At 37.1% G+C, this 18,169-nt stretch overlaps 1 protein-coding gene across 10 annotated transcripts in view; it reads left to right on the top strand.

The window, feature by feature from the left end:
- Positions 1-18,169, top strand: part of PPFIA2 (PTPRF interacting protein alpha 2) — a 594,728-nt gene that overhangs the window by 547,608 nt on the left and 28,951 nt on the right. For 8 of the 10 annotated variants that reach the window (XM_049791955.1, XM_049791957.1, XM_049791952.1 and 5 more), the window contains 5 exons: positions 2,095-2,332; positions 4,975-5,004; positions 5,886-6,016; positions 6,567-6,721; positions 11,484-11,577. In XM_049791955.1, coding sequence (XP_049647912.1) covers positions 2,095-2,332; positions 4,975-5,004; positions 5,886-6,016; positions 6,567-6,721; positions 11,484-11,577 — 648 coding nt within the window. The remainder of the gene's footprint in view (positions 1-2,094; positions 2,333-4,974; positions 5,005-5,885; positions 6,017-6,566; positions 6,722-11,483; positions 11,578-18,169) is intronic. The other 2 variants (XM_049791956.1, XM_049791950.1) reach the window with 1 other exon arrangement.

Below are 18,169 nucleotides of genomic sequence, written 5' to 3'. Positions count from 1 at the left end.
GTGTGATAGACAATCCAATGACATATTTTAATTAAGTGATTTTTATAAATGAAACCATATTTTACACTTAAAGCATTCCTACATGTTTTTTCAGGAAATGTAACTTTAAAAGAACTTGGTGTATGAAAACTGTCCTCTCATTAGTGAAATATAATCAAAACCAGATTACTTTTTGACAGATCTCAGTTTTTCTCTGAGCAAGGTAACTTTAAAAGGAGAACTCTATTGAAATATATTGAATTTGAATAACTTTTCTGTTTAGGGGAAGACTTTTTGTTACAGATCTACAGCTTTGCATTTTCACTTCTCCCAGAATTTCTTCATTCAGATAGGATTATGCTGCTATTTTCTCAAACTTCATATTAGACTTGTCAAGATAGAAAGTCAAAAGAGAAATTGTGCTGTTGTGAGTGTAAATCTCCTTAAAGCAGTGTATGTAAAAGACAGACCCTTATCTGTGTTTTTTGTTATTACAAAGAAGTCAGCACTGTGACCGATTCAGGAAGCAGTAGATGCAACAAATATATTTGTTTTAAAAAATACTACCATTTTGACAATTTAACAAGTAATTATGTAATACAGTAAAATGTTTTCACAAGGAATTGTATCTGCAGGTGATATAGTGGGATATCATTCATGCCACCCTGAATCAGATCACTGTTTTACTTAACAGAGGATCTTGACTTAGATGTTGGGTACAGTTTTGTCTCAAAAACAAAGCAAAGGTGCACATTGTATATAGCTGTTTTTACTGGAGGTCCACTGAGAGTGGTTTATTTCCCCTACTGCTAAGCTTATACTGAAGTATAGGCTTTCGTTACCATCACTGTCATTATTAAAGAACCAGGTAACTAATTTTGTATTCTTTTTTTTTTTTTAATATATTTCAGGAAAAAAACAGTTCTACAAGGATAATCTTATAAACTGTACTGCATTTCACATTTTCTTGTTTTGTTTTTGCTTTTTCTTGACAAACACTATAAGGGTTTATCAAATGATTGGAGATGTCAAAAGAGATTAAGAATTTATTTTGCCTTAGATTTCTTTTATTATACAAGATGATTCAGAATTTAGATTACTAAAATTAAAAAGATTGTTATAATTCCCTTTCAAAATATTATTTGCTGTTAAGTTTCTGCCACACCTCATTTCAGAAACAAGTGTAGACATTTTATAGACATTTTGAAATGGATGCTAGGGAATAAGATTTATCACAGCCCAGGAATTCATAGGTTTCCATTTTCGATGTAGTATGGTTTCATTTATTGTACTTGCTTTGTTTCACTCAGAAAAGCCTGGTTCATGGTTTCAGCCTTCCCAGACTTTGTATTCTCTCATTTAACCTTGATCCCTCATACTTTTTCCTCCTCTTCTCAAAAAAAGACTCTTCTAATGTGGGTTCATGGGCAAAGGTTTTATTATAAACACATTTTTTCATTCTAGGTGCAATCACAATGAAAAAATGAATCTAAAGAACCCAGTGGAACCATCCCATTGAGGCTATATGTGTTTAAGAAGCTCATATTTGTTGTTAACAAGAGAGCTATTTTAATTAAATTCACTTAAAAACTTGGTTTAGAAACAACTGTCATTTTTTCATCAATATGTAGAGATGAAACGGACAATTTGTTTTGCATCTTCTCTTGTTTTATTAATACGGATTATCTTAGCAATTCCCTTCTTAAAGGCCCAATTTCATTTGACTTTAAATTTGTGTTCGTGCTTTAGCAACAGAAAATCAGATGAAGCCAAGTTAAGATTGGAATTAGTTTCCTATGGTAAATCGGATTGTTAAACCCCCTCCCCTATACTGTCTCCTTTGCAAAGGAACCAATCTTCCTGAAATGTCATATGACAAGTCTTGTTGTTGGGCAGATTCTTCAAAGAGTTTTTGAGGATGGAGGAATTAAGAAGAACTTTTATAATTCTGGTGATTAAAAATACCCTTTTCAATGTTATTTTGGAGTTGATCTATGATATTCATCTTTGTTTTCTTTCATTTTCAACTCTCATTTGAAAGGAAACATTTTTTTTAGTTTTGCTTTTGGGGTATTCAGAGACAGATACAACCACATTCTTCTTTTATTTAATAAGGTTAATCCAAGAAGAGAAAGAGTCGACAGAACTTCGTGCCGAAGAGATAGAGAACAGAGTGGCCAGCGTGAGTCTGGAAGGCTTAAATCTAGCCAGAGTCCACCAAGGTACATCCATTACTGGCTCGGTGACAGCATCGTCACTTGCAAGCTCATCCCCTCCCAGCGGACACTCAACTCCTAAACTCACGCCTCGCAGTCCAGCCAGGGAGATGGACAGAATGGGGGTTATGACGCTGGTAAGAAACTTCATGATGCCAATTTTAGGTGTGATATTTCTAGGGTTAAATACTTTTCACTGTATGAATCGCTCATGTCTCTAATTCTTTAGTCACCTCTTCATCATACATACTGATAGCAAATTCCATAGAATACGAATGTTTTGGGTTTTGTTACTGTGGTTTTGAGCATTGCATGATTCAGCAGGGACATAATGGTCTGAAGATCAAGGGCCTTCAGTACACAGGCAGTGGACTTAATAAGAAACAGAGCTGATCACTGAAATTACTGTAATCAATTTAGAAGCAAAATATGCTTAGTAATGAAAAGCTCTGAAGTGATACAGTTATTACACAGCAGTCTGTGGGACTATTGCTGAGTTTAAACCTCCAGGAAATGTCTAGAACACATTAAAACCTTCTGTTACTTCATATGTATGATCATTTGGGTATACTTCCATATTCGGGCCACTCTTTGCAGCATTTTGTATGTATTCTTCATATCTAGCACTTGAAATAACTGCTTTGTTTTCCAATAATTCATGTAACTGATATATTTTGACATTACAAGCAGCACACATAAATAGATACCAAGCCATCAAATTATCATGCAAAGCATTTCTAACGTTGCTGTACCTTTGAGGACATATTCTGAAATGTCTGGTTTGATTTGAAAAGGGATTTGCAAAAAAAATTAATTTTGGTCCTAGACAAAAAGAAACAGTGCAACAGTCAAGTAAGTGAAGGTAGTGCGTGTCGACATATTCAAGATGTACAACTCTGATGTTGGTAAGAGTGCAGACGCAGGGTTCAGCGTTCACTGTGGGCTACAAACCAGTCTGGAGCCTGGGTGAATTCATCCCTTTAAGCACTAGGAGAGAATCAAAGCAGCCCACTCTGCTGATCTCTACATACAGGGAGAAGAATAGGATACGTGTAACCCCATTTTTTTATTTGCTGTTTCTTTGATAATCGTAATGTCACCAATGTCCCCTTGTGGTCCATTCCTAGGAAGCAGCAGCACTGGTTCCCTGTGGAGCCTCTCAGCAGAGGGGAAATGAGCCTTGATCTCAGTCAGAAAGCAGAAGTTAACTCTCCTAGCCGAGAAGGCGGCTAAGAAGGGCTGGGAGTGGAGCCTGGCTGTTCATTCTGCTCGGCTGGGAGCAGGGACTTTTTTGTCCGCTATCAACTAGCCAAGTACTCCCTTTTCCTGGGAACTGACAACTACTTGCATGCACTTCTACCCCTCCCAGTTTAGGGTGGTGTTTGCTGCCTTCTTGGGGACTAAAGACAGCAGAGAGGAGGTCAGGGCTGGCAGTTGTGGCAGGCTGCAGCACTGATTCTTTGCTGCTGCCCCCAGTTCCCACTGCAGAACAGCAGGAATGAAAGTGTCGGTGGTGCAGACCGTTGTGGCCAGCCGCTTCACCAAAGCAGCACCCTCCCAAATACACAGTTTAGCTCCATTTCACCAACCATTTAAACTAAGCAATCTGGCTACAGATAAATGGCAATGGTTTAAACTGACCTTCCAGCAGACACCGGCACTGCCTGGTTGCCTTGATGTGGACACAGTAACTTTGGGTCAGTAGGTTCATCCGATTCAAATACAAAATGACAGCATAGCCTCTGCACTTCAGGTTGCCGTGGCCTCGCTGGCATCCAGCTCTAGCTGTGCTAAAGCTCAGATGGCTGTGTCTGTGTGAGTTTCAGTTGAACTCTTGACATATCGTAAGCTGTAGAAGCAGCGCCCCACGGCATGCTCAGCAGCACAGCCCACAACTTGGCTTACCCTCATCAATGATGTCAGGACACTTCTGCCCTGCGCTGTTTCAGCAGGAGTTGTGTTGAATATCTCCTCCTTACTGGCTGGAGTACTCGCAACAGGCTATTAGACATCCTCTGAGTGGAAACTTTGAGTTGGGAAGAGTTCCGTAGAGGTCTGGTCTCCAGAGCCCAAATTGCCAACTGAGCCTGTAAGAGCTGGCTGGAGAAGCAGTACTGCACGAGTTTCCAAAGCCGAGGTCCATGCAGTAAATAAATTCTGCAGTATATCTTCAGCTTTCCTTGAATGAATGAGACATCTATCGAAACTAAAAATGAAAAGAGGATGGAACAAGACACGTTCTAGCAGCCTTCTATTGCCAAATAATGCTGCAGTACAGAAGACGGGTGAATTAGTATCCATTGACTGAAAATGCATCATTTTAATATGGGATAACTGGAGAGAACGACCACTTTTTCAGACATGGTATTTGTTGGTGATATTTTGTGTTTATACTTGGTGAGACACCGATAGATTGGTAATATTAGGTAAAAAAAAAAATTCTGTGTTGGGGGTAATGGAAGGATTTACATGAAAACTCCAAAAATAAAAACTGCTGCTATAAGCTTGCAATGTTCTATTCTTTACTAAGCTTATAAAAATGAAGGAGATTGAAACTTTAATAAAAATAACTCCTTTCCTAGAATGCCATATTTGTCAGGAGTTATGTTATGACACCAAGTGTATAATTAGTATACAGTATGGATAGTATTAAATTAATGAAATCTCTGCTTCCCACTTCTCAGTGTGAGAAGAACGAATTTGTGGCATTTTGTTATGCTCAGATAAGATTTATTAATCGTTCTTTTTTTGTTGTTGCTGTTTTTGTTACCAATCTAAGCCAAGCGACCTAAGGAAACACCGAAGAAAGGTATGATACTGGGGGGATTTTTATGTTTGGGAGAACACATTTGTCATATTCCTCTGCTATTTAGATAACCAGGTTCCTTGCCAGCCACTGCATCCCCTCTGCTCCTTTTCATTCACGTCCTAAACATAGTCATTTTAATCCTACCTGGAAAGGCTTGCAGAGGTCGCAGCTAAGCCACAGAATCAAGGCCCGCCAGCGAGACCTTGGAGTAGTAGTCTCCACAGCACAAGCTCAAAGGAACAGTTAAAAAAAACAAGTGTGGACACACACAAGTATTTTGGCCATTCTTCTTGCTGGAGGAACCAAAGTCAGATTACTTGAAATCTTCTGGAGCAATATCAAGTTGCTTATAGAATTGGCACTGCATATGGGATCTTTACATGAGCAGAGACAGTATTTAAGATAAATCATTATATGCTGTGACATAATTCCTTTTTGTTTAGGTTTATTTTTAAGCATTCTGACCATTCAGTTAACAAGCTATGGAGAGAGTGGTCCTGTTCATGTCTGCATTTACCTTCTCCCTTGTATCCCCAAGAAACCTTGTTTACTTGAATAATCCTGTTCAATGCAAGACACCCACTCATGTCTAAGGTTATTTTCATGTTTAGACCTTTACTGGATCAACCTATTTGGCATAAAAGGAATGAATTTTTTTCACCAAATGTAATCTCTTCTCTTTCAAATACGTACTTTAAGTTGCCATATTTAGGCAATTGCTCTTTCCCAATAGCCTCTTTCAAAATAAGAATCCTTACAATCGGCTCAAAAAATTGCACTTGAAACTATACATGCTTCAATTCACTTGACAAATTGGTGCAGCATATGTTGAAACTCTCTTGAAAAGCTAATCAGCTCTCAATGGTGTCTCTCTCCCCCAGATTGCAGTAGTTGAAGAAGATGGTCGTGAAGACAAAGCCACAATCAAATGTGAAACTTCTCCTCCTCCAACACCCAGAGCTATCAGAATGACTCACACCCTTCCTTCTTCATACCACAATGATGCCAGAAGGTAAGATGTTTGTAACATGAATTGGCACCTCACAGTTTTACCACGTATTATTGTTTAACTGTTCCAAAATGACCTTATTTCTTCCTGTTTCTTCTTGGCAATTGTTTCCTCTGCCATAAGAGAGAAAGCCTTACCCTTTGCCTCTTGCATGACCCTGAGAACGTTTGTCAGTGCTAAAATACATGCTGGATATTTCTGGTTTGAGGTAGAGTGTTGATCACTACTAGAAGCAGTGATACTGCAAATCCTAGAAAGACAAACAGCAGGCTGATTCCTGTATTTTTCATCAATTGTTCTTAGCAAATTAAAAATATTTATTTTCCACCTTTTTTTTTCTTTAATAAGATCCAGTCAGCCTGGTGGAGCAAATGTGATCTTGTATTGCTCTACATGTTGCTAAATCATTTAAAGAAGAAGATGTGATTGTTTCACTTGTTGGGAGATCATTCCTAAAGTATAACTGATTAATTTGTTTGCAGAGCTGTTCAGAAGAAAGTAAAAAATTATCTGCAAATGTTATCTATTCCATTTCTTTATTATCATTTTCTAGTAGTTTGCCTGCTTCGTTGGAACCAGAAAGCATTGGTCTTGGCAGTGTCAATAGCAGCCAGGACTCCCTGCACAAGGCTCCCAAGAAGAAAGGAATCAAGTCTTCAATAGGACGTTTGTTTGGTAAAAAAGAGAAGGCTCGACTTGGACAGCTCAGTAAGGATTTAGTGGTAACAAGCCAAGGTCACCATTTCACGGTCATTTTTCCATTTTTAATTTTGCTTCTTTTCAGTTTCCAATTTGCTTATTTTTCTCTTTTTGTCTGGCGGAACTTTTCCATTAAACTTCATTGCTCTCAGCAATTACATTTGTCAGGAGTTTGCTATGACTATAATGCAAATGAAAGGAGACTTCTGACACAAATTACTAGGCTCGGCCTCTTCACTGAACCTACTGCTTCAATAGTCTCTTGAAGTAGGGTAGAAGTGCTAATAGTGTATTCTCAAATAACCAAAACAAAGAGGAGGTGAGAAAGTAGTAAGTAATAAACCACTATAAGGGGTGTAACTACATGATATGGAAGGTCCTTGCAAGTAAGTGTAGTTGCCTTTCACATTCCAGTGTGTCGATAGATGTCTGCTAGTGCCTCTCACTGACTGCATTTACCGTACTCTTTCCATTAGTTATGCTGCTCACGGCGATGCTTTTTCTTCCTACTTCTGCCCTTTTCCCTTGCCAAGATCTTAGTCTAATTCATTCCTGGTTAAAATTTTTTCTCTGGGATATTCCATAGGATATGTCTATACTACATGCAAAAAAAAAAAAAAAAAAAAAAAAAAAGAAAATCAGTCCTAGCATAACTTTATTTAACTACCTTAGGTAGCATACGCAATGGAAGGTGCAATGACAGCCTTCACCAAAGGCTTATAGTCTGCATCCCCGGATGGGCAAATACATCCTTAGCTGCAGTCTATGTTGCTAGGCTATCTGATTTAGCTAGATTAAGATTAGTATATATACACATGCCAACAGAAGCATCAAATTGGTATAGATGTGTCAGTAAAATAGAAATACTAGCTCTTTCCTAGTCATGAAGATGTCACATAGTACGAATTTGTGAGGCACTAAATTTTTACTGCCATGGTGATCACTTAACACCTGTAAATGAATTTTAAGGGTTTGCAATAACTGTAAACACTTAAGCTCTATGTAAGCCTGAAATTAAAAAACTAAATTCCTATTAAAACGTGTTCTTATCACAACAAACCCATCATTAAAATGGTACAGAATAAAGTAAGGTAATATTAAGGTCAAATTATCAGAGAAAAATCAAATAACTGAGCATTCTCTGTTTAAACTCCAGCCTTTCTCCTCTCTGCCTGTGAGAATCTTGTGTTCTTGAAAAAATTTAACTAATTTCTTAGTGCAATTTAAATTCCCCTTTTTCTCCCTATGGGAAGAGTAAAACTGATTTATTCAATATTTTTTGTAGTTTAATGTATTTCAGAATCTGTTAAATGAGTGTCTCAAATACACCTGCATGTCACTGTCTGCACTGATGGAGAATTTTATAACTTTAGACTGTGTTATTAATTCACATTTACATTCCATAAAACTGTTTTATTGATACTGATGGATTACCCATAATAATCTATGATTTCACAGGAACTCACGAACATAGAGGACAAAGAAGTAATAAATGTGTTGGTCTTCCCTGCAGTTCCTTGCAATGTGGAACAAAAATAACAACTTTAAAGTTTATCTCAGGAGCAATGTAATCTAGCAAAAGATTAATTTCTTAATAATACCCACCATGATTAATAAGACATATGTATAATTGGATAAAGCCTATTTGTAATTCCCAACACTAGCTTGTGAAATTGCAAAAAGATATTAGTGAAGATTTGCAATTAAATGAAATTTTTGTGGTTTCCATCCTTTAGCTCAACAGCAAAGATTTCAGTATAATGCACATTTTAATTAAGCAACCTAGATTTACAAGCATCTATAAAATTAACAATAGGACTGTTAACTGACCAAAAAGTAGGAACAAAATATTTTTAGAAATTGAAATGACACTGAAAAGCTGAATTATAGTTTTTCTCATCTTAATTATTAAGATACCAAAAGATATTGAGTGGCAGTTTCCATTCAATGACATTACTCTGAAGACAAAACAAAATTTAAAAAATAGCAATCATGGTAGTACTTGAATCAATTCAATGACAGGTATGCTATCTGTGCAGCTATATAATTAAATAGGTCTATTTATAGTAAGATACTATATCACAGAAATCTAGATAGTAAGTCCTATCATTACTGCACTGCAATATATTTGGTTTTCATAACCTAAATTTATAATACAAAATCAATAAAAGAATCTTATTTAATTCCTTGCTTGAATTAAACATTCCAATTTGATATAGTTACATACTTCTTATATTTTTGAATATGGAAAATACCTTTTCTTCAATAGCATGTCAAATACCAAAGAGGTAATAAACGTAATTTTGAGCCTCAGAAATATTAATTTGTTTTCTTATATGCATATTTGCACATGCACACACTTAAAGGAGTGCTTTAAAAGTTCACATCAATGCAGAGGATATTAGGGTTCCCAGTGATATTATACACTCTAAGCACACATAATACTTCTGTAACTAATTCTATAATATCTCTAAAATCACATGTAATATATACTCATATTTAAGAAGCAATATTGGGACCTCCAAAGTTTTATCACTAACTTTAACGGAGCCGGGCTATCACCCCAAAGATTTTCTTGCTCTGCATTCCCTGCAAAATTCAGAAATTATTAGTTTTCAACTGCTAAACTTGCCATAGTTTTGTTATTTTATAATTTGCTACTTTTACCATCTCTGCTAAATTATTTGCATTATTGTTCAAAGGCAAATTCATGCTTTAGGAGATCTTTCTTAGAATCAAGATTCAAGATTTGTTTTAAATATTGGAGAGGGAGAAGGAATGTCACAGGGAGCACGAGTGCCTTTTGGGGTTGGTTTGTTTATTTATTTGTTTGTTTGATTTTAAACTTACCCAGTCTTCTCTCACTTGGGGAATACCACACTAGACACTTACATATTCTCCCCATGTTACATTTTAAATATTCTAGTCCCCAAAACACACAATACTTTGCAGGGATTTTTAGCCTTGCCCAGGCAAGCTGATCTCTATGGTGTATGCAAAGGTCAGCTTGCTAGGAAACCTTTATTGTGGCCATCTGCGTGCCGAAGATACTGACAGGCGCAATCGCCTCATCCAGTACAACGTACCCTGGGTGACTCAAAGGACCAGATGTGTTTGTCTTACGGTGGAGTCCATTATGCCAAGAATATGTTCCAGTCTGTGATAACCCCCTCGTTGCACTGCCCTCACACCATCTCTGTCTAACATACTGAGGGCTGCTCTCTCAGAAAGCTGCAATATACTGATACAGCCATTCGCTAAATTAAAAACTTACTCCAGAGTCCACAAGAAACAATTCCTGAGATATTCTGGAAAACTTTGAAAGGCCGATGAAGTAAAGTATACATTTGTTTTTCCTGCATTTGTCATTGGAAGCATCATTCTCATCATGAGACTTGCAGAAGTAGTGTCCTCTTTAATAAAGAAAAATTCTGTCTAGACAAGTAGGAGTGTGAAAACTACACCTGCTTTGAAAGGACAGCTTAAAACCAGGCTTTTCTAAGTTAATGTCATAAACACGATACAGCAGTAGGTTTTGTTCTCTCTTGTTGGAGGTGCCTGTAAATGTGACTTGTAAATGGCTGTGATGCTATTTCACTATGTAACATTTACTTGTTATTTTATGGTTAAAAAAATCAATGAATTGGAATATAAATCTTTTAATTTATGCTGTGCTTTCTTAATTATGCCAGTGTCCACTCTACAATTGTTCACTATCTGTTAGCTGAAAAATAAGAAGTTGCCATTGCTAAATGGAGTCAAGCACCAACATTTACCATACTCTTGTCTTCCTTCTTGTGTCAGTTACATACCTTCTCAATAGCAGCACCGGAGAAAAGCAGCCTTCAAAGAAGTGCTGCAGCCTCTCTGTCTGCGCACATACGTGTGCAAATGAGAGGACAGTGTGGAGCCAGAGCCAGGAGACCGTACCGACAGCTCCATGAGCAGGTCCCTTCTTCCTTGAATCTAGGCAGCAATAAAAAAAGTCAGAGCATCTTTCCACTTTTGCACTAGGAAAGTCACATTAGTGGACATATTGTATGATAAGCATGGATCATACAATGCCAGTCGTGTCCTTAGTTTATAATACAATGTGATTTTTGGTCCAGGTGTCCTTGCTTACTGCAAGCTTCCCTTGTCATACTATGCAAGCTATTCAAGTCCCCGTGACTTTGACAGGAATTAGGTGCCTATGAGATACATCCAGGGAGACCTAGGAGGCTTTTTACTTCTCTGACAGATTCTTTGTGTCATCTCTGGCTTGGGAGTTTGCAGGGATAACGACATCAGAGACTCTAAGACTCTGTGAGAGCAAAATTAAGACTTTAGTATTACAACATCAAGTGATGCTGTCTTATGTCAATAATAATGATGCTGTTCTTGAGAAGGCACTTTCATTTGTACGTTTCCCAACTAAGATTAAAAAATGGCAAGGGCGTTGCTTACTTAGGACCAAGAGCCTGAGCCTTAGGAGGCAAAGAAAAACAGGCAAAGTACATCAGCGTGCTTTTCTCATACATTTCTGCTAAACACATGGAGGAGGAAACAATTTTTCCCTCTACTTCTACTCTTTCCCATGTAGTAAATGCTTGCCAGAATTTATCTCTGTAGGTGGTAGATGGTGTCCACAAACCCCAGACGTCATGGCCTAAGGAAACAAACATAGATGATGGTGGCGGGTGAGAGGGGAATTGAAGGGTTGAGGAAGGGAACTAGGAAAGGGCTGTGGGAAAATACAGTGGGGTTTGGTTTGTTTTCTTTTCTTTTCCAGGAGGTTACATGGAAACAGAGGCAGCAGCTCAGGAATCTCTGGGATTAGGCAAACTTGGAACCCAAGCAGAAAAGGACCGAAGACTAAAGAAAAAGTGAGTGCCTTTTTCACGTGACTTTCACTGGCTCAAACTTGATTCGAACGTCAGGTTTTGTGTTGGTTTTACGCAGACATCTAAGGAGAAGCGAGACCATCTACTGTGGCAGTTTACCACTTAGCATGGTTTTTTTCCAGTGTAAAAGTTTTTATAGCTGCATATAAAATACAGGGAAAAATATTTAGAGTCTGTCAATTGTACAATAGTGTTTCATTTGTGAAAGAACATAGGTTTATGAGAGAGAGACATTTTCTATTTCACATTGTCATTAATTCCATGCCGTCTGCCTTCTGTGCAATTCTTAAAAAATAGCCAGGCATTTAATGACTCACTACATAGATTTTTCAGAAGGGAAGAAAAGACTTTTTGCATTATCAATTGAACACATGATTATTTCTGTCTATAGAAGTCAAAGGCTTCGCTTTCTTTTTGCTTGTCAGCACACGGCAACCTAGCTTTTTGTTCGCATAAATTATGTAATAATTTAACTCTGTCTTTGGTGCACCTCCTTGTAAAACCAGTAAACTGACTCATAGCAGCTGCCAGGAGCTAAGGAGAACTATTAAAATAAAGCTACAAACGCAAAAGAAATCTCTTGGCAGCATCACAGTTCCAGTGTAATTAGAAGGTGTCAGAGAAAAAAGATGGTACTTAGAAATGGCTTTGCAGATTCATTCTGTAAACAAACAGGTTTATTTTTCATCCATAACCATTAATTTTAGTGCTATTATTTGTATTCTGAAAGCCTCGTTTTTTAAATTTGTAGGGTTTCTTTCAGTCTTTTAATGTTCCTTTGCAAGGTTTCAAGAGAATTTGCAATTCTAATCCAAAGAATCTAGGGGTAATGTTTCAGCTTCTCTTTAAATTTGTGTGTAGAATATTTTTAATCACTACTTTCATATCAAGCTCCTGATGAAATAAAACTTTAAATGCACACATCCATGTGATGCACAAATATAAGTGTTCCACTTAAATCAGCCTCAATTTAGCAATTAAAGATAGAGAAGCAGTCACTGTGCTAGCTGAGAGCGAAGAAACATTTTAAATTCAATTAAGAAACTCACAATAACATTCACAGGGATATCGTAGTTGATGAGTCATGCCCCTGTATTTCTTATCTATACATTTTTATCGCTTGTTAGTCATTTAGAAATGTATGGATGTAGAGAGTATATTACTATGCTTTTTTTACTAAATCTAGAAAGCATCTTTGAGACTGTCGTTACCATTCATAAAGAACATCATTGATTTTTCAGCAGCCTATTTTTTGCAGTCCCTATTTATCTTTCAGCTCTGAGGACTGAAGGTACCACAGTATTGAAATCACTTTGAAGGGACGAATGTGTTCGCTTTGTTCACTTTCTTATATGTTAATTCCTTAAACTGGGTAAAATAACATAAGATCTAACATGTATTACTGCATGCATGACGTGACTACTTCATATAAGACAGTGGCTACCAAGTTTGGGGTCTGGAAATAGTAGGTGTACAGGTAACCTGTTATTAGACTTCTGTCTAACCTCACACTATTAGACTTTTCCATGCTTTCTGCTTTTCAAGCCTTTCCTTTCTTTCTCCTGTGTCTGTCTGTCCTTGGTTCTTTATGGATTAGATATACTCAAAATGTTCTCTGGTGGAAGGAAAGGAATCTTTCCTTCATGGCTATGACTATTCATCTAGTCTGAACTGTATAGTATTTCTCCTAAGTATGTTATATACCTATGTCATGAAGATTTTGAATTTTTTCCCTGTTCCTTTAGATTTGTTTGTCTTCTTACTTTGGAATCCTTACAACTGCTTTTAGGATTCCTCTTAGGTTACTATCTGAGAAAAGTTAACATACATTGCTAGTTTATATTTATCTTATATACTTGTAGAGGAACTGTTAATATGGGAAAAATGTAACATTTTGTGTTAGAGATAATTCAGTAGAATCTCATGTATATGATAGTTGTTAGGGTGGCAAGCTATTAATAGGGTGTAATAGAAATAACATTTCCTTGTAAAAAATGCAGTCAGGTATTTGCATGTCTTACCTTGAAAAGTACTAAGTTGAAACAGTCCAGAAAGTTGTTCAAATGAAAAGTTTGTCTCAGTAGGTCAGATTCCTTTTTGCCAATACTTAACAACACATAACTCCCTCTGGAAGTAGAGCCTTCAAATACCTGCAGTAGCTGCAAGATTGCTGATCTGGGTAGTGCAAATGAGAATACTATGCTGTGTAACATTAAGGATAACAATAATGTGTATGAGGTCTTTATAAGATGTATTAAGAGAAGTCTGAGAATAATTTGCTATCTCATGATGTAGCAGTAAGATTTAAGTCCAAGTGTTTGATTCCTTTTTACTGCTAAACAGGCTCTACAAACCCTGCGGAGACATTGAGCCCTGTCTCTGGAACAAAGAGAGCAGAGCACTTCACCTTGTAAGAATTTCTATGGCTTAGTTTAGATTAGGACATAACACCCCAAGAGAACCAGGCCCGCCAGAAGGATAGTTAGAGGATAGGCTAAAGCAGGGAAGGACTCCTTTGTATTACATTTCAGGTCTGGGAGAGCTTTCTTTATGCTGACTTTGTCACTTCCTTAGGGGAAAAACAAAAAAAAAAAAAAAAACACCACAAAACAAAAAAACCAAACCCAAAACAAAACAAAAAATACCCACAAAACAGTGATCCCAGAGCCAATTCCCTTTTCTACAAAGCAGGAATAATACCACATACTGAACTTGTGTTTCTCTCTTACACATGTAACTCAAGTGAAATGGCTTTCAGCCCTGTTAACAGCTCAGCAAACTTCTCTTTCAGATCAATGGTAGTTCTGATGCAGGAAAGCAAGGATTCTCTCCTTGACGTGAAACCAGAGGTCTGATTCATCACTGTGATCAACACATTCTCGCGGTACTCATTAACTCACCAGAGTTTGCAATTAGCTTTGAGTTAGTAAATTAAAACTGGGTACAAGTTGTTATAAAAAGAAGAATTCCTCTTAAAATGTTATCCATGGTATTTCTTTCAGTTGAATTAATCTCTTAAGTGAAAAATACCTTAAAATGCTAAAATTCTACTTTTGCATTTTTTAATGTATTCAACTTCATCAGTAATGCAGCAAGGATGCCCCTACCGCAGGGACGAAGCAGCACAATGTTTCAAATTCTGAGCTGCCACCGGCAGTAGGTACTAGTGGTCCTCCAGGTGTCCTGGCCACCTGAGTAGCGAGCACGTGCATTGACCCTGCTCTGGCCTCATAGAGTTACAGACACACTGCATCGTGTTATACTATTTTAGCACAATTTGCATGCAGAGAATAGATTACTGAATAATACATTAGACTCTGAAAAGTTTCATGAGAGAATATGGTAATTCTGGAGACCAATACCCTCTCTGGTGATTATAGTGTCATTAAAACAGCTTTCAAAGTTTTCCTGCTTCTTGCTTAGACGATGCTATTTAGATGTAAAATTTCTTTCAGTTTCAATTGACTACTTAGGCATCATTAAAATGTAATTAACAGTTTGTCTCAGTGATATGCCAGACATTTATAAACCTCAAACAAGAGTCCCTATTCATCCAACACTTGGTTATTACAGTAGATTTATTAGGAACAAGTATTTGTCCCAAGGCATCAAAGAGAAATTAAAGAAGCTGTGTAGAATTTGTTAATTAGACCCAACATGTTCCTAAAATCATCTGAAAAGATGAACTTAAGTTGCCTGAATCATCCATAGATGTTTGTTCTCAGACATTAAATATGACAGCTCTAGTTAATATTAAAACTTTTTAAGTCATGCTAGTTGTAAATCAGTCCTAGCAGTCCTAGAAAACAAAAAATGAATGTTAGAGGTATTTAGAGCATTTAGGTTGTTATTCCATTATTTGGTGAAAATGAGTGATGTTGGGGGTGTGATAAAGAATAATGCACTGCATTTTTATTATATAAACTAGCCTTTATATTCCACTTCACTTGTTCTATACAAAAGCTGTTAATATTTTGTATGTAGTGTCTTCTGCCTTTTGTCTGACTCTTGGAGCCTGTTTGCCTAATGAGCAACTTCTTCAAGAAAACTCAATTTAGGACTAAAAACATTAATGGTGCTGATACCCTCTATGTCACCATTACATTCGAGTCCCCTAATGATTCAAATAATTTGCACTCATTTGAATCATAAATTTTATTTGCTTAAGATATACTTTCCAGAAGGCAGCCATCACTGAAATGAGGAATGGATCTTTTCTCTTAGTACTTTTTTTCTAGCAAGTAATCAGTCTCTCTGTGAAAAATGGTTACCTGATTCCCAGTTCTGACTTTTGTAGGTACCTTTTCTCTGTGACTCTGTATACTCTATTCCAGCTGTTCATAAGATCATCCTTTGTGGGTGTTTTTGCACCAAATAATATGATGGTGCACAATAACTTGGCCTTGGCTTTCACCCAGGGGTGTTGTGATAGCCCAAGCTGGGACCCAGCATAGGAAGTTTCAGGTCATTTCGGTTTTTATCGCAACTAATAAAGGTTTGAGGAAGGTTCGGATACAAGCATATTGTCCTCTGAGACAGCAGAAGTTGATCAGCATGTGTCCCACAAGACAATTCATATCTCAGAAAAAGAGTAGATAACACTGCGCCTAAAACCAAATTATCTGTATCCCCCTTAAAAACACATATCCCCACTGACCTTATATCAGGTAGCAAATTAGGGCGCTTAACAGAAGCTCTGTAAATGTTTTTCTGTCCTTTTAACTAAAATACCATATGATGAACCCTTTCTAAAAATCTTCTTTAACAATGGACACAATGGACTTGAAATATCAAACTTGAAATATTATCAAGAAATAGAGCCAAGTTTGCTTCTCTTTTTGCTATTAATGTCCTAGTGAATATCCGTTGTATTTCTCCTCATCCACAGTTTTGCTCGGGAGTGATGTCAAACTGTCCTTACCCAAAAGCCACACTGGTGGCAAATACAGCTCTGAAGAGCCTTGCTTTGTCTTTCAAAGTGCAGCATAGCTCTGAGCACCAGCAATATATATCCTTTTCAAGGTTTATTTGATCTGCAACAATATGCAATGTTGCAGCAAGTATCTGCCTGAAGAAGGAAGCATGCTGAAGACAGACAAGACATATATACTTCTGTAAAAGTGTGTAATGGTTGGTCATAATCACTGATATTTCACAGGATGTGTTTATTTCATCCTGTGCAAGGCATCAACGTAAGACAAGGCTTGAGAGACGTTTCAGTGCTGTGGAGTCCCAGGTTGTCACAGGGAGGTGGATTTGACCTTGTGCACACTGCTAGTACAGTCTGAGATTGGCCTATGCCATCGCATCCCCAGCAATCCCAAATACAAATTATCTCCATGAAAAAAATTCACATGCAAGTCAGCCAGCTCGGATCATACTGACAGGATTCCAGCCCAGAAGCTGAAGAATTCCCCAGTTTATTAATATGAACGTTTGAATAACAATCATTACGTACCTCCTAGCCAGTGAAATAAGTGCACTGTGTCATAATGCTGTCACTCCTAGTCATCTGGTGGTGGTAGGATGGGTCAAGAGCAGAGCTTTAGCTTCACGCTTTTCTTCAATTTTTGTCGATTTGACTCTGGTCAAGAATCTATTAATTCCACATTTCCAAACGAGTTTAAGATGTGAGGTTTATGTTTTCCAAGGAAAATCGAAGTAAACCATTCTTTCCTATGAACCTGTTTTGGGGAGTTTTGCTCCACAGGTACAGGTTTTTGTTTGCCAGATACAGCCTCCTGCCTTCAAGTGGATTGCAGAAAAGCCTTGATATGCCAGGACACGTACATATACTTACATACACGAATAAAGACCTGTAAAATCAAGGCCTAAGTAATTCTCATGTGTAAAATTACAGTGTAAAAAGAAATTCTTCGTATTCGTAGCCTTATAATTAACCTTGCAGAGAGAATTGCAGTGCTGTTAAGTCTCAGCTGACTACAGAGATGTACATATTAAAGAGCAGTAACTTTCATATGAACAGAAGAGCATGTTGTATTAATTGACTCTTCTTCCTTTCTACCTAGAAAAAGAAAGAATGATATATGTTGATAAATTCCTTTGATAGATTTGACAAATTGCTAATAACGCTTCAGTCCTTTTCTTTTGTTGGTTTTCATTTGTATATATCCTTCAAATATTGGGACATGATAGAGAGAAGTCACAAAAAAATAGGCCTCATCTTGTGGTAATCCACATTTAAATAAAATCAGTAAAAGAAAACAGAACACCGGGACTTCCATTTGTTACAGGCGAACCTACGTTTTACATCCCTGTCAACAGGCTACTCGAAAAAGTGTCTAGGTAGACCTTTTTGTGGAATAAGAGTTTGAACCACTGTAGTTATTTAGTTGATTTTGAATCCACACAATGCCCCTTTAATTAAGTTTTATGTGTGCAGTTGCAATTAGAATTTGACATAGTGTATTTGTGACTACAGATAATCTGTCCTCTGCAGTATACTAATAGCTGTTTCTAATGATTTTCTTAATTGCACACATTTTGAAAAAATGAATCCAATTGGATTAATTAAGGTCTTTTTCTGTGCCATCCATCTAATGTTCCTGTATAC

Source organism: Accipiter gentilis, chromosome 34, assembly GCF_929443795.1.
Source record: "Accipiter gentilis chromosome 34, bAccGen1.1, whole genome shotgun sequence".
NCBI lineage: Eukaryota > Metazoa > Chordata > Aves > Accipitriformes > Accipitridae > Astur > Astur gentilis.
Note: the sequence above shows the minus strand (reverse complement) of the source record. Positions and strands in the feature narration are given on the sequence as shown.